This window comes from Oncorhynchus tshawytscha, linkage group LG28 (assembly GCF_018296145.1).
Source record: "Oncorhynchus tshawytscha isolate Ot180627B linkage group LG28, Otsh_v2.0, whole genome shotgun sequence".
NCBI classification, from domain to species: domain Eukaryota; kingdom Metazoa; phylum Chordata; class Actinopteri; order Salmoniformes; family Salmonidae; genus Oncorhynchus; species Oncorhynchus tshawytscha.
The window spans coordinates 16,078,636-16,105,540 of NC_056456.1; the positions used below are offsets into that span (position 1 = coordinate 16,078,636).

The 26,905-nt window shown below is 41.7% G+C and overlaps 1 protein-coding gene across 2 annotated transcripts; it reads right to left on the minus strand.

Moving 5' to 3' along the window:
* Positions 1-244: 244 nt before the first annotated feature.
* Positions 245-26,693, minus strand: LOC112226824 (EF-hand calcium-binding domain-containing protein 14). 2 transcript variants are annotated; one of them, XM_024391418.2, is made up of 10 exons: positions 25,905-26,693; positions 19,280-19,425; positions 18,886-19,031; positions 18,596-18,694; positions 16,620-16,730; positions 16,013-16,102; positions 15,536-15,700; positions 12,934-13,060; positions 12,702-12,824; positions 245-899 (listed from the first exon to the last, which is right to left on the minus strand). In XM_024391418.2, the coding sequence occupies exons 1-10, from the start codon at positions 26,081-26,083 to the stop codon at positions 721-723; spliced, it is 1,365 nt and encodes a 454-aa protein (XP_024247186.1). In that variant the 5' UTR covers positions 26,084-26,693; the 3' UTR covers positions 245-720. The 2 variants fall into 2 exon arrangements, with proteins under 2 accessions (XP_024247186.1, XP_024247185.1); XM_024391417.2 differs by having other exon boundaries at positions 19,280-19,428; positions 25,905-26,692.
* Positions 26,694-26,905: the final 212 nt, after the last annotated feature.

Sequence of the window (26,905 nt, forward strand, 5' to 3'; positions counted from 1 at the left end):
AAATAAAGAAAAACCCTTGAATGAGTAGGTGTGTCCAAACTTTTGACTGGTACTGTATATATACTGCAAATTGAAGTGATCACTCTAGTCCGTTAGTATAAGCTCATTTACATTGTATTATTGCTACATATGCTTCAGGAGTTAATATTTCAACATGATTCATTCTGAACTAGTTAAAAGTGTGTTTATAGCCCTTCAAATATTGCAGACTTAAAAACAACTTATAAAATAAACTATGGTTGGGTTAAGGATATGTCTACAGTCTCTGTGTTACATTAAAATCCAAATAAGAATGCAGAAAATAACTCAAGACTTACAACAAAACATGTATAAAGAAGACAGAAAATAAGCAAAGATGATCTGAACTTATCTAAAATGGGAGTGTGTGTGTGGTAGGAACTACATTATAATAGGTGATATTTTGACCCTCCTCAACAATTCATTTGACATCAACTGGTCATAAATGAATAAAACAAATATTTCTGAAAAGTACAATTTTGGAAACTGTTTTGGAAAATAATATAGAAATATCAAAGCTTGGATCTGAGTTGCTTACTCTAGCTTAGGCGTGTGTGGGGGGGCATGCCAGTGCTACCGTTCAACATTCAGTTTGTTATTAAATACTCAGTTCAATAAAAGTGCAACCATCTTCACTGTGAGTCACTCCACACACACCAGAGACCACTTCTCCTTCCACTGTTGCCTCTGCCACTCCTCTTCTCACAGACCTGCAGCAGCTTTCATTTCAGCCAGTGAGAACCTCTGGTCCCCGTCTTTGTCGTAGCGTTCCAGGCTTTGGGGATCTGGCGTTGCTGTGTCAAATAATTTCTTCAGGACTTGGTAAGACATCCCCTGAGAGGTGGGGTCGGTACCCGAGCGCTCAAAGAGCTCTTTGAGATCTATTGGAAGTAGAAGAGAGGTTTCAGGCGATTGTTAATTGGCCACAAAATAAAATGCAATCTGACTTTAACAGTTGCATTTCTCCTTGTGTATGCAGGATACTCTGTAAACAAGCACGTTTCCATCCACAGTTTTTATGTGAGTAAAGTCATGCAGTATAAAATAAAATGACAGGCGTGATGGAAACAGGAAGTGTCGGTACAATGTCAAATGTCGAGAGACAATTTGTTCGTTCGACATGGTGGGATCTTTGCGTCGGTAAAATCATTATGCATCAATTGTCTTGGAAACTCCTTTATGTGCAAATATTGATATCATAAACCATGTTGAAGAAAACTTGGAGTCACAGGATGAAATACTACATTGTACTACCACTACAACGTGAAACGCATTAAGAGTTTATAGATAGATTAAATCAAATTAACTTCATGGTGGTTAATGATGGACGGTGATAAAATGCAATTGTGTTCATTGTCCATTCCTTATGCCTGCCTATACCATAACCCCACTGCCGACATGGGGCACTCGGTTCACAACTTTGACATTGGCAAACCGCTCGCCCACACGACGCTGTCTGCCATCTGCCCAGTACAGTTGAAAACAGGATTAATCCGTGAAGAGCACACTTCTCCAGTGTGCCAGTTGCCATCGAAGGTGAGCATTTGCCCACTTAAGTCAGTTACGACGGCAAACTGCAGTCAGGTCAAGACCCTTGTGAGGACGACGAGCACACGAGCTTCCCGGAGACGGATTCTGACAGTTTGTGCACAAGTTCATCGGTTGTGCAAACCCACAGTTTCATCAGCTGTCCGAGTGGCTGGTTTCAGACGATCCCACAGGTGAAGAAGCGGGATGTGGAGGTCCTGCGCTGGCGTGGTCACATGTGGTCTGCGGCTGTGAGGCCGGTTGGACATACTGTCAAATTCTCTAAAATGACGTTGGAGGCGGCTTATGGTAGAGAAATTAACATTAAATTCTCTGGCAACAGCGCTGGTGAACATTCTTGCAGTCAGCATGCCAATTGCACTCTCCCTCAAAACTTGAGGCATTTGTTACATTGTGTTGTGCGACAAAACTGCACATGTTAGAGTGGCCTTTAATTCTCCCCAGCACAAGGTGCACCATTGTAATGATAATGCTGTTTAATCAGGTTCTTAATATGCCACACCGGTCAGGTGGATTATCTTGTACTTTTCACACCATACATTTTCCTTAACAGCCAAAAGTACTCATTTAGTTTTGAATGCTAAACAGGATAGGAAAATGCAACTTATACACTCAAGAGAACATACCTGGTCATCCCTACCACCGCTGATCTATCGGACTCACTAAACACAAATAAATACAAGTAAATTATGCGTTGGAGTGGCAAAAAAAAAAAACAAGGTGCTGTCTGGTTTTCTTAATATAAGGACATTTAAAAGTATACCTTTAATTTGGACACTTAAGTGCGGGGGCGTATGCCTTATGACTAACGTGACATGGTGTGATGAAAGAAACATACAGGAACTCAAATCCTTCTGTTCACCTGATTTAGAATTCCTCACAATCAAATGTAGACCGCATTATCTACCAAGGGAATTCTCTTCGATTATAATCACAGCCCTATATATCCCCCCCAAGCAGACACATCGATGGCTCTGAACGAACTTTATTTAACTCTCTGCAAACTGGAAACGATTTATCCGGAGGCTGCATTCATTGTAGCTGGGGATTTTAACAAGGCTAATCTGAAAACAAGACTCCCTAAATTTTATCAGCATATCGATTGCGCAACCAGGGGTGGAAAGACCTTGGATCATTGTTACTCTAACTTCCGCGACGCATATAAGGCCCTGCCCCGCCCCCTTTCGGAAAAGCTGACCACGACTCCATTTTGTTGCTCCCTGCCTACAGACAGAAACTAAAACAAGAGGCTCCCACGCTGAGGTCTGTCCAACGCTGGTCCGACCAAGCTGACTCCACACTCCAAGACTGCTTCCATCACGTGGACTGGGAGATGTTTCGTATTGCATCAGATAACAACATTGACGAATACGCTGATTCGGTGTGCGAGTTCATTAGAACGTGCGTTGAAGATGTCGTTCCCATAGCAACGATTAAAACATTTCCTAACCAGAAACCGTGGATTGATGGCAGCATTCGTGTGAAACTGAAAGCGCGAACCACTGCTTTTAATCAGGGCAAGGTGTCTGGTAACATGACCGAATACAAACAGTGCAGCTATTCCCTCCGCAAGGCTATCAAACAAGCTAAGCGTCAGTACAGAGACAAAGTAGAATCTCAATTCAACGGCTCAGACACAAGAGGCATGTGGCAGGGTCTACAGTCAATCACGGACTACAGGAAGAAATCCAGCCCAGTCACGGACCAGGATGTCTTGCTCCCAGGCAGACTAAATAACTTTTTTGCCCGCTTTGAGGACAATACAGTGCCACTGACACGGCCTGCAATGAAAACATGCGGTCTCTCCTTCACTGCAGCCGAGGTGAGTAAGACATTTAAACGTGTTAACCCTCGCAAGGCTGCAGGCCCAGACGGCATCCCCAGCCGCGCCCTCAGAGCATGCGCAGACCAGCTGGCCGGTGTGTTAACGGACATATTCAATCAATCCCTATACCAGTCTGCTGTTCCCACATGCTTCAAGAGGGCCACCATTGTTCCTGTTCCCAAGAAAGCTAAGGTAACTGAGCTAAACGACTACCGCCCGTAGCACTCACATCCGTCATCATGAAGTGCTTTGAGAGACTAGTCAAGGACCATATCACCTCCACCCTACCTGACACCCTAGACCCACTCCAATTTGCTTACCGCCCAAATAGGTCCACAGACGATGCAATCTCAACCACACTGCACACTGCCCTAACCCATCTGGACAAGAGGAATACCTATGTGAGAATGCTGTTCATCGACTACTGCTCGGCATTCAACACCATAGTACCCTCCAAGCTCGTCATCAAGCTCGAGACCCTGGGTCTCGACCCCGCCCTGTGCAACTGGGTACTGGACTTCCTGATGGACCGCCCCCAGGTGGTGAGGGTAGGCAACAACATCTCCTCCCCGCTGATCCTCAACACTGGGGCCCCACAAGGGTGCGTTCTGAGCCCTCTCCTGTACTCCCTGTTCACCCACGACTGCGTGGCCACGCACGCCTCCAACTCAATCATCAAGTTTGCGGACGACACAACAGTGGTAGGCTTGATTACCAATAACGACGAGACGGCCTACAGGGAGGAGGTGAGGGCCCTCGGAGTGTGGTGTCAGGAAAATAACCTCACACTCAACGTCAACAAAACTAAGGAGACGATTGTGGACTTCAGGAAACAGCAGAGGGAACACCCCCCTATCCACATCGATGGAACAGTAGTGGAGAGGGTAGCAAGTTTTAAGTTCCTCGGCATACACATCACAGACAAACTGAACTGGTCCACTCACACAGACAGCATTGTGAAGGCGGCGCAGCAGCGCCTCTTCAACCTCAGGAGGCTGAAGAAATTCGGCTTGTCACCAAAAGCACTCACAAACTTCTACAGATGCACAATCGAGAGCATCCTGGCGGGCTGTATCACCGCCTGGTACGGCAACTGCTCCACCCTCAACCGTAAGGCTCTCCAGAGGGTAGTGAGGTCTGCACAACGCATCACCGGGGGCAAACTACCTGCCCTCCAGGACACCTACACCACCCGATGTTACAGGAAGGCCATAAAGATCATCAAGGACATCAACCACCCGAGCCACTGCCTGTTCACCCCGCTATCATCCAGAAGGCGAGGTCAGTACAGGTGCATCAAAGCTGGGACCGAGAGACAGAAGCTGTTTTTCAATCTCAAGGCCATCAGACTGTTAAACAGCCACCACTAACATTGAGTGGCTGCTGCCACTGACAATGACACTGACTCAACTCCAGCCACTTTAATAATGGGAATTGATGGGAAATGTAAATATATAAACAATGCTACCTTATATAATGTTACTTACCCTACATTATTCATCTCATATGCATACGTATATACTGTACTCTATATCATCGACTGCATCCTTATGTAATACATGTATCACTAGCCACTTTAACTATGCCACTTTGTTTACATACTCATCTCATATGTATATACTGTACTCGATATCAGCTACTGTATCTTGCCTATGCTGCTCTGTACCATCACTCATTCATATATCCTTATGTACATATTCTTTATCCCCTTACACTGTGTATAAGACAGTAGTTTTGGAATTGTTAGTTAGATTACTTGTTGGTTATTACTGCATTGTCGGAACTAGAAGCACAAGCATTTCGCTACACTCGCATTAACATCTGCTAACCATGTGTATGTGACAAATAAAATTTGATTTGATTTTGATTTGATTTGATTTAAAACCAAATACTTTTAGACTTTTACTCAAGTAGTATTTTACTGGGTAACTTTCACTTGAGTCATTTTCTATTAAAAATCCATTAGCAGTCTAAGCCCTGTCTAATCCATTCTTAAATGGAAGAAGGTTGGATCACCAAGAATCTTCCTAGAGCTGGCCGCCCGGCCAAACTGAGCAATCGGGGGAGAAGTTCCTTGGTCAGGGAGGTGACCAAGAACCTGATGGTCACTCTGACAGAGCTCCAGAATTACTCTGTGGAGATGGGAGAACCTTCTAGGACAAACATCTCTGCAGCACTCACCAATCAGGCCTTTATGGAAGAGTAGCCAGATGGGAAGCCACACCTCTGTAAAAGGCACATGATAGCCCGCTTAGAGTTTACCAAAAGATACCTAAATACCCTCAGACCATTCTTTGGCCTGAATGCCAAGCGTCACGTCAGGAGGAAACCTGAAACCATCCCTACGGTGAAGCATGGTGGTGGCAGCATCATGCTGCGGGGATGTTTTTCAGCTGATTGGACTGGGAGACTAGTAAGGACCAAGGGAAAGATGTAGGGAGCAAAGTACAGAGAGATCCTTGATGAAAACCTGTACAAAGCGAGTGAGTGGCCCAGCCATAGCCCGGACATGAACCCGATCGAACATCTCTGGAGAGACCTGAAAATAGCTGTGCAGCGACGCTCCCCATCCAACCTGACAGAGCTTGAGAGGATCTGCAGAGAAGCATGGGAGAAACTCCCCACCTACAGATGTGCCAAGCTTGTAGCGTCATACTCAAGAAGACTCGAGGCGGTAATTGCTGCCGAAGGTGCTTCAACAATGTACTGAGTAAAGGGTCTGAATACTTATGTAAATACAATTTCCTTTCTTTAAAAAAATAAAATAAAATTGCAAAAATGTCTAAAAAACATTTTTTGCTTTGTCTTTATGGGGAATTATGTGTAGATTGAATTGAATCCATTTTAGAATAAGGCTGTAACGTAACAAAATGTGGAACAAGTCAAGGGGTCGGAATACTTTCCGAATGCAATGTAAATACAAAAGTATGTGGACACCCTTTCAAATGAGTGGATTAGGCTATTTCAGCCACTCTTTCAGCCCCTTATAGACAAACACTGGCAGTAGAATGGCCTTTCTGAAGAGCTCAGTGACTTTCGATGTACCGTCATAGGATGCCACCTTTCCAACACGTCAGTTAGTCAAATTTCTGCCCTGCTAGAGCTGCCACAGTCAACTTGAACTATTGTTATTGTGAAGTGGAAACGTCTAGGAGCAACAACGGTTCAGCTGCAAAGTGGTAGGCAACACAAGCTCACAGAAAAAAAATCTTCTGTCCTCGGTTGCCACACTCACTACTGAGTTTCAAACTGCCCCTGGAAGCAACGTCAGCACAAGAACTGTTTGTTGGGAGCTTCATGAATTGGGATTCCATGGCAGATTAGCCGCACACCAGCCTAAGATCACCATGAGCAATACCAAGCATCGTTTGGTGGAGGAGGAATTATAGTCTGGGGCTGTTTTTCATGGTTTGGGATAGGCCCTTTAGTTCCAGTAAAGGGAAATCTTAATGCTACAGCATACAATGACATACTAGACGATTCTGTGCTTCCAACCTTGTGGCAACAGTTTGGGGAAGGCCCTTTCCTGTTTCAGCATGAAATGCCGCCATGCATAAAAAGAGGTCCATACAGAAATGGTTTGTTGTGATCGGTGTTGAAGAACTTGACTGGCCTGCACAGAGCCCTGACCTCAACCACATCGAACACCTTTGGGATGAATTGGAAAGCGGACACAATCACCCAACATCAGTGCCCGACTAAACTAATGCTTGTGGCTGAATGGAAGCAAGTCCCCGCAGCAATGTTCCAACATCTAGTGGAAAGCCTTTCCAGAAGAGTGGAGGCTGTTACAGCAACAAAGAGGGAATCAACTCCATATTAATGCCAATGATTTTGGAATGAGATGTTCGACAAGCAGGTGTCCACATATTTTTAAGAAAGATCAGGAAACATGTTTTTAATTATGATTATTTTTGGCCCTAAACTATCTCCATATATACACCCATACATTTTTTCAACTGGTACCAGGGGACCTTCAGACAAGTCTTGTGAGGCCTGTGGGAGCCTCACCTTTCCACAGAGGGTTCAAATTAGTGTGTAGCCAAAACTGTTCGGATGCAACAGACAGAAGTTGGCAGATTTGCTGTTCCTGACTTAAGACAAGTGCCAAGACGCTTTGTGGGGGTTGTAGAGCAAAACGGAGAACACCATCTTGTTCGTAATATTTTGTAGGCCAAACCGTTCGGACACTACATACAATTTTGTGAGAAAACCGATTTTCGGGACGTCTCATGGTCTGACAAACACTGCTCTTGCTTCGTCACCTTTCACTCCAGATGTGGGAGTGCAACATTGGTGGATGCAGTGGATTGCGACGCATCCAGTTGTTGGGGTTCTGAGAATATGAAAATATACTTATTCATGTCACTGATGGAGTGCTGAGGTTTAGAGGGTCTACACCAGAAGTTAATGGATATAGGAGGAAGGTACAGTGCCTTGCGAAAGTATTCGGCCCCCTTGAACTTTGCGACCTTTTGCCACATTTCAGGCCTCAAATATAAAGATATAAAACTGTATTTTTTTGTGAAGAATCAACAACAAGTGGGACACAATCATGAAGTGGAACGACATTTATTGGATATTTCAAACTTTTTTAACAAATCAAAAACTGAAAAATTGGGCGTGCAAAATTATTCAGCCCCCTTAAGTTAATACTTTGTAGCGCCACCTTTTGCTGCGATTACAGCTGTAAGTCGCTTGGGGTATGTCTATCAGTTTTGCACATCGAGAGACTGAAATTTTTTCCCATTCCTCCTTGCAAAACAGCTCGAGCTCAGTGAGGTTGGATGGAGAGCATTTGTGAACACACATTCCAAGCTTAGTTGAGCACACTATATACAGTGCCTTGCGAAAGTATTCGGCCCCCTTGAACTCTGCGACCTTTTGCCACATTTCAGGCTTCAAACATAAAGATATAAAACGGTATTTTTTGTGAAGAATCAACAACAAGTGGAGGGAAGCGATTATATGTGGCAGGAATTGATAAGGGGAGAGAGCCATGGATTGGTGATCAAATCAAATTTTATTGGTCACATACACACACATGGTTAGCCAGTGTTAATGCGAGTGTAGCGAAATGCTTGTGCTTCTAGTTCTGACCATGCAGTAATATCTAACAAGTAATCTAACAATTTCACAACAACTACCTTTTACACACAAGTGTAAAGGAATGAATAAGAATATGTACATATAAATATATGGATGAGCGATGGCCGAACGGCATAGACAAGATGCAGTAGATGGTATAGAGTACAGCATATGCATATGAGACAAGTAATGTAGGGTATGTAAACATTATATAAAGTGGCATTGTTTAAAGTGACTAGTGATACATTTATTACATCAATTTTTCCATTATTAAAGTGGCTGGAGTTGAGTCAGTATGTTGGCAGCAGCCACTCATTGTTAGTGATGGCTGTTTAACAGTCTGATGGCCTTGAGATAGAAGCTGTTTTTTAGTCTCTTGGTCCCAGCTTTGATGCACCTGTACTGACCTCGCCTTCTGGATGATAGCGGGGTGAACAGGCAGTGGCTCGGGTGGTTGTTGTCCTTGATGATCTGTTTGGCCTTCCTGTGATATCGGGTATTGTAGGTGTCCTGGAGGGCAGGTAGTTTGTCCCCGGTGATGCGTTGTGCAGACCTCCTCACTACCCTCTGAAGAGCCTTACGGTTGTGGGTGGAGCAGTTGCCGTACCAGACGGTGATACAGCCCAACAGGATGCTCTCGATTGTGCATCTGTAAAGTTTGTGAGTGTTTTTGGTGACAAGCCAAATTTCTTCAGCCTCCTGAGGTTGAAGAGGCGCTGTTGCGTCTTCTTCACCACGCTGTCTGTGTGGGTGGACCATTTCAGTTTGTCCGTGATGGGTATGCCGAGGAACTTAAACTTTCCACCTTCTCCACTACTGTCCCGTCGATGTGGATAGGGGGGTGCTCCCTCTGCTGTTCCCTGAAGTCCATGATCATCTCCTTTGTTTTGTTGACGTTGAGTGAGAGGTTATTTTCCTGACACCACACTCCGAGGGCCTTCACCTCCTACCTGTAGGCCGTCTCGTCGTTGTTGGTAATCAAGCCTACCACTGTAGTGTCGTCTGCAAACTTGATGATTGAGTTGGAGGCTTGCATGGCCCCGCAGTCATGGGTGAACAGGGAGTACAGGAGAGGGCTGAGAATGCACCCTTGTGGGGCCCCAGTGTTGAGGATCAGCGGGGTGGAGATGTTGTTTCCTATGCTCACCACCTGGGGGCGTCCCGTCAGAAAGTCCACCACCCACTTGCACAGGGCGGGGACGAGACACAGGGTCTCGAGCTTAATGACAAGTTTGGAGGGTACTATGGTGTTAAATGCTGAGCCATAGTCGATGAACAGCATTCTTACATAGGTATTCCTCTTGTCCAGATAGGTTAGGGCAGTGTGCAGTGTGATTGCGTCGTCTGTGGAACTATTGGGGCGGTAAGCAAATTGGAGTGGATCTAGGGTGTCAGGTAGGGTGGAGGTGATATGATCCTTGACTAGTCTCTCAAAGCACGTTATGATGACGGAAGTGAGTGCTACGGGGGCGATAGTTGTTTAGCTCAATTACCTTAGCTTTCTTGGGAACAGGAACAATGGTGGCCCTCTTGAAGCATGTGGGAACAGCAGACTGGGATAAGGCTTGATTAAATATGTCCATAAACACACCAGCCAGCTGGTCTGCGCATGCTCTGAGGACGCGGCTAGGGTCTGGGCCGGCAGCCTTGCGAGGGTTAACACGTTTAAATGTTTTACTCACGTTGGCTGCGGTGAAGGAGAGCCCACAGGTTTTGTTGGTGGCATTGTATTGTCCTCAAAGCGAGCAAAGAAGTTGTTTAGTTTGTCTGGAAGCAAGACATCGGGGTCCGCAACGAGGCTGGTTTTCTTTTTGTAGTCCGTGATTGACTGTAGACCCTGCCAAATACCTCTCGTGTCTGAGCCATTGAATTGCGACTTCACTTTGTCTCTATACTGAGGCTTAGCTTGTTTGATTGCCTTGTGGAGGGAATAGCTACACCGTTTGTATTCGGCAATGTTTCCGGTCGCCTTGCCCTGATTCAAAGCAGTGGGTTCGTGCTTTCAGTTTTGCGCGAATGCTGCCATCAATCCACGGTTTCTGGTTGGGGAAGGTTTTAATAGTCACCGTGGGTACAACCTCACCGATGCACTTACTAATAAACTCACTCACCAAAACAGCGTATACATCAATGTTGTTGTTCGACGCTATCCAGAACATATTCCTATCCACGTGATCGAAGCAATGTTGAAGCGTGGAATCAGATTGGTCGGATCAGCGTTGAACAGACCTGAGCACGGGCGTTTCCTGTTTTAGTTTCTGTCTATAGGCTGGGAACAACAAAATGGAGTCGTGGTCAGATTTGCTAAAAGGAGGGCGAGGGAGGGCTTTGTATGCGTCGCGGAAGTTAGAGTAACAATGATCCAGAATTTTGCCAGCGCGGGTCACGCATTCGATATGTTGATGGAGGGGGGAGGTTGAGGTCAGGGAGAAATAAAAGTTTATGGCTCATATCACTAGTATCCTGCCTAGCAGTAAATAACGATGTTTGTTCAGATGTGTAGGAGGAGACTCGGCATAAAAGGAACGGATAAATATCTGTGCTTGTGTGAAAATGTTTCTGTCTAATGCAGTTGTATTGATCCTCTGGGAAGAATTAAACTTGGTTAAGCTCTCATAGTGTCCTTGGAGTTTTTTTAAAGTCTAACACAGTAAAAAAAAACAGATCTCTCTAGCTTAAACTGACTGATTTTTATGGGGATTTAAAAAACATTTATGCTAATTAGACTTCCGTGGGGGCACAGACCGACTCTGGGGGTTAAGGTATGTTTACTTTTACTCCAGTACAGCGGTGAAAGTAGATTTAATTTCTTACCAGTACGGGACACCCAAGTACGCGTACACTTTTTTTAATACTACAAAAATTACTGTGTAGCCTACTCTGCCGACATTGTTTTTATTCATCTGTTTTTTTTTGTCAATGTCTGATCCATATAATCGGCCTACGAAAAGGGGAGACACAAATACAATATAACGTCCATCTAACCTGGAGGAAATTATTGTCCAAAAACAAACAAAAGTGGCACTGACCCAATGATAAAGACAGTGAATATGCACACTCACCGGCAATATGGCCAATGTTCTCCACTGGTGCCAATAAGATGTTCGCTCAATTAAGTTACGAATTTTGATAACTAAAAGACAGATTGGAGTATTTTCATTGTCATCTCTTTACAGCAATAGCCATTTGCTTTCCAAACAGTTTTTCCACAATGGTATTTTTAAATATTGCTATATGCCTGGCCGGATTGCTCTGCTTTCACTGACAGTCGCAACTCAACAAAATATTTGGTATCTGCAGTGAGCCCTGCACAAATTGTAGGCCCTTCCAACTGTAGGCTATGAGATTAAAACAATCCACAGCTTTTTTTGTTGTTGTTAGAAGCTAATGATCCTCTGTGATCAAATCCTTTTTTTTCTGGTGTAGTAGCCTATTTTGAATGATTTTCTTTCTTTTTGTATAGACAGGAGTAAGCTAATTTTGGCTATTTAATTCTATTTACTATTTACTTTAGGGAAAGCTTAGCTTCCCCTAGCCTTATGAACACCCCGCCTATTTTTATTAAAAACATTTTTTTTTAACCTTTATTTAACTAGGCAAGTCAGTTAAGAACAAATTCTTATTTTCAATGACTGCCTGTTCAGGGGCAGAACAACAGATTTGTACCTTGTCAGCTCCGAGATTTGAACTTGCAACCTTCCGGCTACTAGTCCAACGCTCTAACCACTAGGCTACCCTGCCGCCCCAGGCCTATGCCTTTTAATGTGGCGTAAACACAACCAGTCATGTTTTCATCCGATTGTCAAACAATCACTTAAAGGTACATTCTGTAGGCGATTGTCATTAGGCCTAGACTTGTAACGTGAATTGATGCATCCACTGTTGTCCACGCACGCCTCAGTCTTGGCCGCTCATCTCCGACTTGACAAAATGTAAGTGTTCTCCTCGAACCACACGGTTTCCAGTTAATTCGCTAACTTTTCCATGCGGCTGACATACAGTAATGCTAACTAATAGGGTAATAGCCTATAGTTTATTGGGCATGTTGTATTAATTGCGATAGGCTCATGTTTTACCGGGACAGAGTACCCCCACTATTTATTTTGCCGGGACGCCATACCGCCATATGACAATTTGGTACTTTTCCCACCACTGCGTATGACTAAGATTGTGATCTATGATCACAGATATTAAACTTCATAACTAAAAATGTATCCAATACCTTTCAGAGAGCTGACTCCAGGGAATGACACAGTCTTTGGGCTTTCTGTTCCAGACTCTCTCTTGGTGCGGTTTGGAGTCAAAAACCATGGACGCCTCGTTGGCTTTGAACCTGTGGATTTTTCTGGAGAAAGAACAGGCCAAAGTCATCCAAAGGTAACATTGTACATCACTGTACTTATTTTTTTAATGAAAATGTAATAGACAATTAAGCTTTCTTGTCTTATTTATACCATGTGTAGCTTCTGAAGTTGCTGCTTTAAGTCCATCTGCATTGGTGTCCCTCTCTGTGACCAGGTCCTTCACTGGTTCTGTTGCATCTCCACTGACAGGCAATTGTTCAACTACCTCCACAAGGTCCTTAGAGGTTGAAATGTAAATTTTCTTTTATACACAGTACATTCGGAAAGTATTCAGACCCCATCCCTTTCTCCACATTTTGTTACGTTACAGCCGTATTCTAAAATTGATTAAATATATTTTTCAATTCTCTGAATGTCCTTGAGGCCCAGCTAGAGCCCAGACTTGAACCCGATCGAACATCTCTGGAGAGACCTGAAAATAGCTGTGCAGCGACGCTCCCAATCCAATTTCACAGCACTTGAGAGGATCAGCAGAGAAGAATGAGAGAAACTCCCCAAATACAGGTGTGCCAAGCTTGTAGCGTCATACCCAAGACTCGAGGCTGTAATCGCTGCCAAGATGCTTCAACAAAGTACTGAGTGAAGGGCCTGAACACTTTTTTTTTTTGTAAAAAAAAAAAGAAAATAACTTTTTTGCTTTGTCATAAAGGGGGAATTGTGTGTAGATTGATGAGGGGGAAAAAACAATTGAATTTATTTTAGAATAAGGCTGTAACGTAACAAAATGTGGAAAAAGTCAAGGGGTCTGAATACTTTCCGAATGCACTGTAGATATATATATTTTTTACATTTAAGTGATCATAGCATAATTGATGGTGTTTTGATACATGCGAGCACAACTATAAAATCATGAACGCCCCAATTTGAAATGCAGCTCAACTCCAGTGCAGTAAGAACAGTACATCTTATCTGGGGAAAAAGACACTGAGTGGCAAGCAGCTCTTTCTACAGCCGATTCTGAATCTGTATCTTATCGGTCTGTGTGCCATAACAGGACTATATAATCTGAACCATGTGTAACAGGAATTTCAAGGTGAACCAAAAGGAGAGCAATCATTGTTAAACTCAATCAGAAATAAATCCGGTTTATTCCAAGTTGCAACAGAGAGACACCTCCAGAACAGAACCAGAAAAAATGTTTAACGGGCCTCTTGGAGACAGGCCTTTTACGTTCTAATCAGAAAGTGACAAATGTCCTCTAAACCTCAGCCGGAGAAGCTTGAACCATGTACAAAGTCAAAACAAAAGATAATGACTTTGCCAGCTGCTACAAACGATATGGGGCGATTCCACGACAGGAAGGCCCAGAAATATTTTCTGCCTCTCAGATTGTTGTTCTCAAGTCTCACATTGGGAGGAAGGCTATTTGATTTGCTTTTTACATTTGTATCACAAACCATATGAGAAAATCACGATGAAAGTGGCCATTTTAGGCCCCTTTTAGACCTATACATGCCTTCTGTAAGAACCTATGATCCGTGAACCATACATGATAGACATTGTGGTGTCATTATACTCATTATAGATGTGCTCTAAAATATGGAGCAAGTCTAGATTCTGAAATACAATTTTTCACATAAATGTATTTTACATTAGTAAAAATGTGTATGAATATCTCAAAAGTACCCTTTATGATTTTGTACATTTTTAGACATGTACTTTAAACAATACTCTACAAGTACATCAATTTATCAGAGTGGGTACTCTGTTACAGTACTTCTGAAGTCATGATACATTTTATGAGTACCACCACAGTGAATGGGAAAATGGATTCAAAGAGAACTCCTTCTGCTGGTGATTTGTTGATGACCTATAAATATACATTTCTATGATGTAGAGTTTCTTTCCAAAACGCTATATAAATATCCATGTTCAGAAATGTTTATTGTTTAAAGAAACTAAAGAGATTGGTGTGTTTTTTCACCATCGAATCATGGGATGGTGTATTTGTTTGAAATCTATCATTGATGGTTTCATTTCAGAGACAAAAAAAAAGAATGCAAAACGCTATATAAATAAGTAGTACTGCTAGGTTTTATACAGTCAAATGTAACAACTACATTTTTAATAAAGCACTGCACAAATGATACATTTGGCATCAATATTATCAATGTTGTATTATTATCATCATCATCAATTACAGTTTAAGACATTTTATTCATTTAACAGATGCTCTTATCCAGAGGGACTTAGTTTGTGCATTCATCTTAAGATATTTAGTTGTCTCAGCTAGCTATCAGTCAAATATACAAATATTCCATTCCAGCTAAACAATGGATATATAGCGTTTTGCAAAATAACATTATAACACACAATCTATGAATTAAATATCTGAAAACAGCAATATTTTACACATAAATGAAGGTACCCATAAGCAATAATTTCTGGTAAAAAAAAAAAGGGTGAAAAATTGGTGGATATAGCGTTTTAGAAATAAACTCATCATGTATAAAATGGATCACATCTTCAAAAGTAGCAGAGCACCCACTCTGGAAATGTGACACGTTGAGAGAGTACTGTATTGTTCCAAACAACACATAAAAATAAATTATCTTTTAAAGATCAACCAAAAAGGGTACTTCTGAGATATTCATATAAATATTTTTAATGTTGAATACATTTTGAAGTCTTAAATTACTGAATATTTATTCATCGTAAATATTCCCATTACACCATCCATGTCATTACTCACACTGTGTGGTGTTGTCTGAGGTGAGCCCTGCTCCATGGAAGACACCCTCTGAGTGAGGTTGGACACAGCGGTTTGGAGATTCTGGATCTGGTCACCAGTCCAGGAGTGGTACAGCCCTTGGGTCTTGTTAACCTCGCTCACAACCTCTCTCAGGTGAGTTACATCCTGTAAGAATACAACAAACAAATATATATTATTTCTTAATTTGATTGATGGACATATGTGTTAAAAATGCATTTTTGATTAAGGAACTGATCAGCACAACCATCAGTCCAGTTTGATTAGATAAATATGTAAGAAACTGACTTTATAAAATCATATTAAATTAACCATGCTCTATTTTATCCCAACAAAGTACATTTGTGTGAGAAAATGAATCCATGAGAAGAATACTCAGTATTCTACCCTTCATAAATGGAATGCTTTGAAAGGGTATGAGAATGGAATTGATCAACAGTAAGAGTAGTGTACCAGTACCTGGTTTTGAGCTAACGTTGATGAGCGGTTGCTCGTTTCTTTTTCAACTGAGGCTGTCGATTTCACATTTGATTCTTTAGCCTCGGCATCCTATTTTGCCCACAGAGAATAAAATAGCAAGTCTTTAGTTGATCTGACAGAAACTGACCCAGATTCACTTTGCAGGCTGGCCTGTTTAATATGCCAAAAAAGGGATCAGCACTTGTGCGGATACTGTTAGATTGTTTCATGTAATGTGGATGACGCACGCACACACAGATAATCCCATCCATGTTACACATTGAACATAGGGCCCCATGTTTATTTCACCTATAATCTGCCACAACATTCAAAAAGGTGCACAACAAATCAGTGGGGAGAGTTGCTAGTTCTGCCAGCTATATAAAAATTTAAATAAATTGTAGTTAGTTCAAGGATAGATTAGTGTACTGACCTCAGTTACTTCTTTCTACTGGTCTAGATGTTGTATAATCTGTCATCTAGTTCATTCTGCAGCTCATGCATTTGGACATTGGTACCGCTAACTGGCTCAGAAACTAAAAGCAGGCATAGGTTCAAGCTGAAAAGAGCAAAGTGTAAAGGAAGCTAGTATTTTTATGTTCTTTACCATGGTCTTCTTGAGGTCGTCTGTTTCTTTCTTCTGGTCCTCAAGGGCCGTCTGTATTGTCTTGACATCATGCTGCACACTGGTTAAAGTGCTGCCGATTGAAGCCACACTCTGCAAATGAAAACATTTAAGCCTCACTTTCCAGATGCATAAACTTTTTTTAATGGCAATATGACAACCCAATAGACCGTGGGTGAATACCGAGCAATATTGATGGCAATAATTGCAAACAAACATGGCAAATACTTCTGAATATACAGTTGAAGTCAGAAGTTTACATACACCTTAGCCAAACACATTTAAACTCAGTAATTCACAATTCCTGACATTTAATCCTAGTAAAAATTCCCTGTCTTGGGTCAGTTAGGGTCACCACTTTATTTTAAGAATGTGAAATGTCAGAATAATAGTAGAGAATGCTTAATTTAATCTTTTATTTATTTCATCACATTCCTAGTGGGTCAGAAGTTTACATAATCAATTAGTATTTGGTAGCATTGCCTTTCAATTGTTTAACTTGGGTCAAATGTTTCAGGTAGCCTTCCACAAGCTTCCCACAATCAGTTGGGTGAAACTTGGCCCATTCCTCCTGACAGAGCTGGTGTAACTGAGTCAGGTTTGTAGGCCTCCTTGCTCCCACACGCTTTTTCAGTTCTGCCCACAAATTTTCTATGGGATTGAGGTCAGTGCTTTGTGATGGCCACTCCAATACCTTGACTTTGTTGTCCTTAAGGCATTTTGCCACAACTTTGGAAGTATGCTTGGGGTCATTGTCCAGTTGGAAGACCCATTTGCGACCAAGCATCAACTTCCTGACTGATGTCTTGAGATGTTGCTTCAATATATCTACATAATTTTCCTGCCTCATGATGCCATCTATTTTGTGTAGTGCACCAGTCCCTCCTGCAGCAAAGTACACCCACAACATGATGCCGCCACCCCCGTGCTTCACGGTTAGGATGGTGTTCTTCGGCTTGCAAGCCTCCCTATTTTTCCTCCAAACATAACAATGGTCATTATGGTTAAACAGTTCTATATTTGTTGCATCAGACCATTTCTCCAAAAAGTACGATCTTTGTCCCCATGTGCAGTTGCAAACCGTAGTCTGGCTTTTTTATTGCAGTTTTGGAGCAGTGGCTTCTTCCTTGCTGAGCGGCCTTTCAGGTTATGTCGATATAGGACTTGTTTTACAGTGGATATAGATACTTTTGTACCTGTTTTCTCCAGAATCTTCACAAGGTCATTTGCTGTTGTTCTGGGATTGATTTGCAGTTTTTCCCCAAAGTACGTTCATGTCTAGGAGACAGAACGTGTCTCCTTCCTGAGCGGTATGAAGGCTGCGTGGTCCCATGGGGTTTATACTTGCGTACTATTATTTGTACAGATGAAAGTGGTACCTTCAGGCATTTGGAAATTGCTCCCAAGGATGAACCAGACTTGTGGAGGTCAACAATTTTTTTCTGAGGTCTTGGCTGATTTCTTTTCATTTTCCCATGATGTCAAGCAAAGAGGTACTGAGTTTGAAGGTAGGCCTTGAAATACATCCACAGGTACACCTCTAATTGACTCAAATTATGTCAATTAACCTATCAGAAGCTTCTAAAGCCATGACATTTTCGGGAATTTTCCAAACTGTTTAAAGGCACAGTCAATTTAGTGTATGTAAACTTCTGATCCTCTGGAATTGTGATACAGTGAATTATAAGTGAAATAATCTGTTTGCAAACAATTGTTGGAAAAATTACTTGTGTCATGCACAAAGTAGATGTCCTAACCGACTTGCCAAAACTATAGTTTGTTATCAAGAAATTTGTGGAGTGGTTGAAAAACGAGTTTTAATGACTCCAAGTGTATGTAAAACTACCGACTTCAACTGTACATATGAGAAACCTTACTTGTCTCTCTTTTGCGTCTCAATTATGCTTCAAATGCTTGCATTTTGTATATCTCACAGAAGTGATCAAGTTTAGATCTACCTTTTGGAGCTCTTCAACTGTGGTCGGAAGGTTGATTAAGTCTGAGGCTGATTTGATGTTGGCCTTTAGATGGTTCACCGCAGTGTCCAGAAAACTGATCTAATGAGAGAGAAGCATTCCAGAACACAGAACATTCAATTACACGTGGCAAACAGACTTCCCTTTCAATCTACCTTGTTTTAACCTTGATTTAACCTGCCATGGTGTGAGAGGTTTCACAACAATGGGGCTGACGGAAGACAAAACAAGATAGTTCTACAGATAACATCACTTTCCTTTTAGCACTGTACCTTTCTGTTCATCTCTGTAAGGTTGGACCACAGTTTGTTCAGACCCTTGTCTCCACTTTCAATGTCCTCCAGTTTTCTCTGCTTTGTCTTCAGATCTTCACTTAGTTTTGGTATTTCATGTGACGACACCTTCTGGCCAGATTCCACTGTAGAGAAAATATGCAGTAAAAAACAAAAACAAACACACAATGTACTAAAACTGTAGTCACTGGGCTGTATGATTGTAAAACTCAGCCATAAGCAATTGATGTGCAAAGGTTAGCCTACTATTTATTGCGAAGTAAAGTGGGATGGTGTGTACTATTGTGGCTGAATTCATGCTTGAACCTGATGGCCTTTTCTAAAGATTGACATGGGACAAATGACAGGTTGCAGTGTTTGTCTGATGGCTTACTTGTATGCAGCTTTTCTTTGAGGGAGTCTAGATCTTCTTTCAGGGCAATCTGCATCCATATCAGTCCGGCACAAGCCGTAACACAGGCAGCCAGTATGATGAACAGGAACAAGGGATAGCAGACATTGCAGCACTTCACGTAACTTCTTCTATGATGAATGAGAAAGTTTTTATTCATATTTTACATTCACAAGCTTTATGCACCATAGCCAAATAATGGACTAACGTTACTCCTTATAGTCCAAGGACCGTACACGTTCTGTTCAGAGATGAATTGGCTCCGTCAGCCAAAACAGCCAAATACTCCATCTAAACGTGAATGGATTCTCAAGTCTAATACGGTTCTAGAAACATAAATCCCTCTACTTTCATATCACATCAAAATAATTTCACAAATGCAAAATACACACTTACTGTACACTGTTTTAACACAGTGACAACATGCTTGTGGCGTCCATCTTCCATTCGGAGACACAGATAGCTCATTAGCATAGTATATGCCTCCATTGTCAATGGAGCAGTCTGTCAATGCTATGTTGGAGGTGCCGCACTATGCCATGTCTACCAGATGCGCATGCGTTTTGCCATATGTTGTTTTTGCCGGATGTCTAGCCCGTATTTTCCTGTACTTAATGCACAGGTGCTTCGCAGAGCTGCAGAACGGTTTGCAGCACGAAGTATATCATTTTCGCCCTGTTCGACCAATCGAGTTACTGGTTTCATATACTGTAGGGCTACCAACAGACTGGTCAATCAAATCAATCAAATGTATTTATAAACCCCTTCTTACATCAGCTGATGTCACAAAGTGCTATACAGAAACCCAGCCTAAAACCCCAAACAGCAAGCAAAGCAGGTGTAGAAGCACAGTGGCTAGGAAAAACTCCTAGGCCAGAACCTGGGAAGAAACCTAGAGAGGAACCAGGCTATGAGGGATGGCCAGTCCTCTCCTGGATGTGCCAGGTGGAGATTATAACAGAACATGGCTAAAATTTTCAAATGTTCATAGATGACCTGCAGGGTCATATAATAATAATAGGGTTAGGGTTAGTCACAGTGGTTGTCGAGGTGTGCACAAGGGCGCATTACAACAATTAATCTAGTTTGTTTCTATTCTTCAGTCACCCATCTCTAGCAACATCAATAAATTGAACTGGTTGTTCCCATATAGATGACTGATTTCAAATCACTAGCTTGCTAAATTACGTATTCATTTTGCATGCCATTCTGTTGGCTAGTTTTGTGAAAACTAGCTCACTAAGCAAGTGTAGTAATGACAAATTGCCCTAGCGTCATTCTTAACTGAGACAAATTTCCAGTCGTTCAGCCGGTATTTTCTCACAATAGTCATTATCATTTGGCCTCTGTATGGTGCCACCCCATTGGAACTTTTACGAACTTCCGTTTGTACCACTGCATGGCAATGCAACTCACAACTTGAAAGTATTGAACGCTTGCGGTACACTGAACCCACCGTAACCTAGTGCGGCATCCCTAACTTTGCAGACTGCTCCATTGACAACTCGTGTGTTGCTTTGCCGAGCGGTGGTACTATCGGAAGTACACAGACTCCAACTACTGTAGCTAGCTTGAAGCACATGAGCATCATGTAAGGAAAATGCTGACTAGACATCCGGCAAAAGAAAACGCATATGGTGGACAACGGCATAGTCCACTCTGCCTTCTGTCTGTTTCCGTAAACAAGCACTGTAACATGGAAATATGACAGTGTGGGAACCTTAACCCTATAAAAATGTATATATCAATTTAGCCTTTTTAAACATTTGTTTTATTATTTCTCACCGATATGAAAAATAAGGTCCGCAAGCGATGCGTGTTAATCTTCAGACCGAGAGTCAGGGCTCTTAGCAAAACTTCCCCATAGGGAAGAAGCCTTCGTCCAATGACTTGTGTAATGTAAATGGAACTAAGAGTCATGATCAAGTAAGGCTACATGCATCATTGATAGACATATGTGACCCGTTTCAAGAAGCTTGGCTTATGTGTTTTTTGGGGCAAAAATGCTTTCTGGAACATGTTAACTTTCATCTGCCTTAATAACAAACTTGCCATCTGGTAATACGAATAAAACATTAGAATTACGAGCCTAGTTAGTTTAGCCACAGAAAAAAGACAGGAACCTTCCCGCTAGCCACGATTGGCTGAGAAAATGGATGGGCTTGGACATGCCGAGAGAGGAGTTTGGATTGGTCTGCCACGTAGCACGCTTCTGTCTATAACATGAGCTGCTCAGCATGTGTAGATAATCCTTGCTAATGTGGCCTTTTTGAAAGATATAACGTTAGCCATGGAGAACTGCAAAAGTGTTGCTATGGATCAACTGCCCAGAATTTAGCAGGCACTATCGACAAAGATCAGTGGGAAAACGTTGTGATGGACTACTTTTTGCACACGGTCAGTGTCAACCGGAGTGACTTGACACAACGGGCCAAACAAGCTGTAGCTAGCTACAAAACAAATGGAAAGACACGCTGCCGTGGAGCGTTCATCCATGTATACGGGTAAGAGTCTAGCTACATTTCATATATTTTACATTTCTAATTTAGTCAGAAAGTTGTTTTCATTGAAAATTAAAGCCTACCGTTTGATAACTAGCGAACGTTAACGTTAGCTAGCGAGCCAGCAAGCTAAGTGTATGATCCGTGTAGTAATACTAGTCGTATCTCAGTAAGCCATTTGCATTTCTAGTCATTGCCTAATGTTAACTAGCTAGCTAACATTGAACTTAGCTAACCAACTAAAGTTAGAATGTACATTAGTTTCATATTTTTTCCCTGCCCTTGCCACACTTGTTAGATATTATGCACATTGACAGCTTGATATCAAATGACCTCGCCATGTGATTTATCATAGTAGCAGGAAGCAATCTAAATGATCAGACTAAAAACATGCAAGGAAAAGTGATCGGTGAAATTATGAAGCGAGTGGGACAGGACAAATACAGCTTAATTCTATCCAATCAGAGCAGCAGGATCAATGTACAGCCCACCCTTCTCTTTGAAAAGAGGCAAACTAGACAGTTGAGTTTTGACCACGCACATGACTGACTCAAAGACAGTACAGTATGGTTTAGAAAGTCTGACTGACACAAGAAACATGCTTGCTGGCACCCACATTTTTAAAAATATTTTATCATAGATAATAAAAAATATATATACTTGGATCATAATCGTATCCAGAAAATTGTACACATCCATTACGATACTCGTTTTGTCTGACTACTCAGCACACCCTTAGTGTCTGGGTAAGCATCATCTAATAATGATACAATATTTTTATCTGGACAATTTCTATTTTTGATATTGCTACTATGCAAATAACCATTTCACTATACCATTACCATACCATTTCCACCTATGTATCCTATGAATGTGACAAATAAACTTGTGAAGAACAACATGACATGCACCAAAGTCAGATTAGCATATAGGACTAGAAAAAGTGTATTTTTACCTGGAGTTTTTCCTCATTGAAGGCTACTACTTTCACCACTTTTAGTCTTGAAATCTTTGGTTGTTTATTACACTACCTTACTCACTCTATTTAGCACATGGCCTCACATGTGATTCCCTTAAGAGATGGGTGGGGCTAAGGCTTGAGAGGGTGTGAACTAGAAGTCGACCGATTATGATTTTTCAACGCCGATACTGATACCAATTATTGGAGGACCAAAAAAAAATTAATCAGATACCGATTAATCGCCCAATTTTTATTTATTTGTAATAAATTACAATTACAACAATATTGAATGAACAATGAACACTTAAATTAACTTAATATAATACAGAAATAAAAAATAAAATCAATTTAGTCTCATAAATAATGAAACATGTTCAATTTGGTTTAAATAATGCAAAAACAGTGTTGGTGAAGAAAGTAAAAGTGCAATGTGCCATGCAAAAAAGCTAACATTTCAGTTCCTTGCTCAGAACATGAGGACATATGAAAGCTGGTGGTTCCTTTTAACATGAGTCTTCAATATTCCCAGTTAAGAAGTTTTAGGTTGTAGTTATAGGAATTATAGGACTATTTCTCTCTATACCATTTGTATTTCATACACCTTTGACTATTGGATGTTCTTATAGGAGCTTTAGTATTGCCAAGCCTATCAACTCCCGAAATGAGGCTGAAGTCATAAACAGCGCTGTGCATCCCAGCATTGCTAAGAGCTGCTGTTTGAATGAATGCTTACGAGCCTGCTGCTGCCTACCACCGCTCAGTCAGACTGCTCTATCAAATAACAAATCATATACTTAATTATAATATAATAAACACACAGAAATACAAGCCTTTGGTCATTAATATGGTCAAATCTGGAAACAAAAGGTTTATTCTTTCAGTGAAATACAGAACCGTTCCGTATTTTATCGAACGGGTGGCAACCCTAAGTCTAAATATTACTGTTACATTGCACAATCTTCAATGTGTCATAATATGTCATAATTAAGTAAAATTCTGGCAAATTAATTATGGTCTTTGTTAGGAATGAATGGCCTTTCAACAGTTCACAAGCCAGGTGGCCCAAACTGCTGCATATACCCTTACCCTGCTTGCACTGAACGCAAGAGAAGTGACACAATTCCCCAAGTTAATATTGCCTGCTAACATGAATTTCTTTTAACTACATATGCAGGTTAAAAAATATATACTTGTGTATTGATTTTAAGAAATGCATTGATGTTTATGGTTAGGTACATTTGTGCAACGAATGTGCTTTATTCGTGAATGCGCTTTTGTTAAATCATCAAGTTGAAGTAGGCTGTGATTCAATGATAAATTAGCAGGCGCCGCATTGATTATATTCAATGCAGAACAAGTTAGTTAACCTAGTAATATCATCAACCATGTGTAGCTAACTAGTGATTATGTGAAAATGGATTGTTTTAAGATAAGTTTAATGCTAGCTAGCAACTTACTTTGGCTCCTTGCAGCCACAAGGTCTTTTTGATGCTGCACTCACGTAAAAGGTGGTCAAGCCTGCCACGCAGTGTCCTCGTGGATTGCAATGTAATCCACGAGGATTATGAAGATCCTATGAAAACTTGAAATCGGCACTAATTAATAGGCCATGCCGATTAAATCGGTAAACCTCGTGTGAACGATGCTGAGTAGGTGAAGACAAAGAGCTCTTTTTTTATTTAACCTTATTTTAACTAGGCATATCAGTTAACAACTAATTCTAAATGTACCATTTTTTAAATTTAACCTTTATTTAACCAGGTAGGCTAGTTGAGAACAAAGTTCTCATTTACAACTGCGACCTGGCCAAGATAAAGCAGAGCAGTGTGACACAGACAACAACAACAGAGTTACACATGGAATAACATGGAATAAACAATAAACAAGCCAATAACACAATAAACAAGTCAATGACACAGTAGAAAAAAAATAAAGTCTATATAGTGTGTGTGCAAAAGGCACAAGGTAGGCAATAAATAGGTCATAGTAGCAAATAATTACAATTTAGCAGATTAACACTGGAGTGATAAATGAGCAAATGATGAAGTGCAAGTAGAGATACTGGTGTGCAAAGGAGCAGAAAAGTAAATAAAAACAGTATGGGGATGAGGTAGGTAGATTGGCTGAGTTATTTACAGATGGACTATGTACAGCTGCAGAGATCGGTTAGCTGCTCAGATAGCTGATGTTTAAAGTTGGTGAGGGAAATATAAGTCTCCAACTTCAGCGATTCTTGCAATTCGTTCCAGTCACTGGCAGCAGAGAACTGGAAGGAAAGGCGGCCAAATGAGGTGTTGGCTTTGGGGATGATCAGTAAGATATAACTGCTGGAACGTGTGTGAACTGAGTGAAGGCAGAACTTTACCTAGCATAGACTTATAGATGACCTGGAGCCAGTGGGTCTGGCGCCGAATATGTAGCGAGGGCCAGCCGACGAGAGCATACAGGTCGCAGTGGTGGGTGGTATAAGGTGATTTGGTAACAAAACGGATGGCACTGTGATAGACTGCATCCAGTTTGCTGAGTAGAGTATTGGAAGCTACTTTGTAGATGACATCCCCGAAGTTGAGGATCGGAGGGTTAGTCCGTTTTACTAGGGTAAGTTGGGCGGTGTGAGTGAAGCAGGCTTTGTTGCGAAATAGAAAGCCGATTCAAGATTTGGTTTTGGATGGGAGATGTTTAATATGAGTCTGGAAGGAGAGTTCACAGTCTAGCCAGACACCTAGGTACAATAACGGCCTACCCCGGCCAAACCCTAACAACTTTGTGCCGCCCTAAGGGACTCCCAATCACGGCCGGTTGTGATATAGCCTGGAATCAAACCAGGGTCTGTAGTGACGCCTCTAGCACCGAGATGCGGTGCCTTTGACCGCTGTGCCACTAGTAGGTGTACCAACACATTTAAGGGCCATTTTCTCAAAAGTGGGGTTACAAGTTTATCAACTTTCAAAGCAGAATTACTTTCCCATTGTTCCTCAACTGCAGTGTATTATTAAATATCATGTTGTAGCTCTAAGTCTCTACTTTTATCATATGTAAAAAAAACTATTTAAAATGTTGCTACATAAGACCAAATTGAGGCACGTCAGTCACATATTTGGAATGGACGTTGTGTCAGCGGAAAATAGCTAGATCGATCACTTACTTTCCAAAAGCAGCGACAGTAGCAAGGTTGCTGAATTCATCATCATCTGAACTTGATTCGGATTCTGAGTCTAGTGGAGGCTCGGTTCTGAGGAGCCTGTGGCCGGACCCCTTTTTGGTTTTCTTCCTTTTACTGTCCCCAAGTCCGATTAATGCATCGAGTTCCTTCCTCTTCTTCATCCTCTTCTGTGGGGTCAGCGAACCCGCTGAGCCCGACTTAAAACCGACCAAATCCAACGTTTTATCCAGTTTGGTTGTTGTATAAAGTCCTCTAGGTAGCTAGCCAGTACCACAAGCTACAGTTGATTATCTGATAAGGCTTGTTGTTAGCCAACTAGATAGTCGCTTGGCTAACTAGCTACCTGGCTAACGTCGTAATTTGAAACTACTACCATAAGCTACCAAGCATGTAGCCAAGCTTGTTAGACAGCTAGCATGATATTTTAAAAGCTCGTTGTACTGGGTTGACGTCTAAAACAGTGAGCAACCCAGCTAGCAGCTATTTTGACACTGGCCGCTCAACCCACCGCCCAAGGCACAACCAGAAGTTAAAATGGCGGTTTTGAGATAGCTATTGAGCGAAAGACGGTAAACAGTATAAGCTATACATCAGGTTACTTTTAGTAGCACTTCCAATACAGTATACATCTAACCAAAATGGTTTAAATGTCAGTGCAGTCGTAAATGCATCTGACGCGCTAATAATGTTGTTTTGATGTTGAACATCTGACAGAGCCGCCCACACCAGCAGCTTCCTTGATGTTCTTCTTTGCTATCATTCCGTTCGCACATTTCGTTGTGCATGCCGCCACCTACTGTGTCGGAGTGTGTGGTCAATCACGTTGCATTTTGCGATAACAAAAATAAAGGGGAAAGGCATCAATTGCACCACCAATTTACCCTACGCCTACATAACACCATTTAACCCTTGTGTGGTGTTCATGTTTTGTTATTCACCCAATGTTCGCGGGTCTGATGGACCCACAACATTATTGGGTTTTT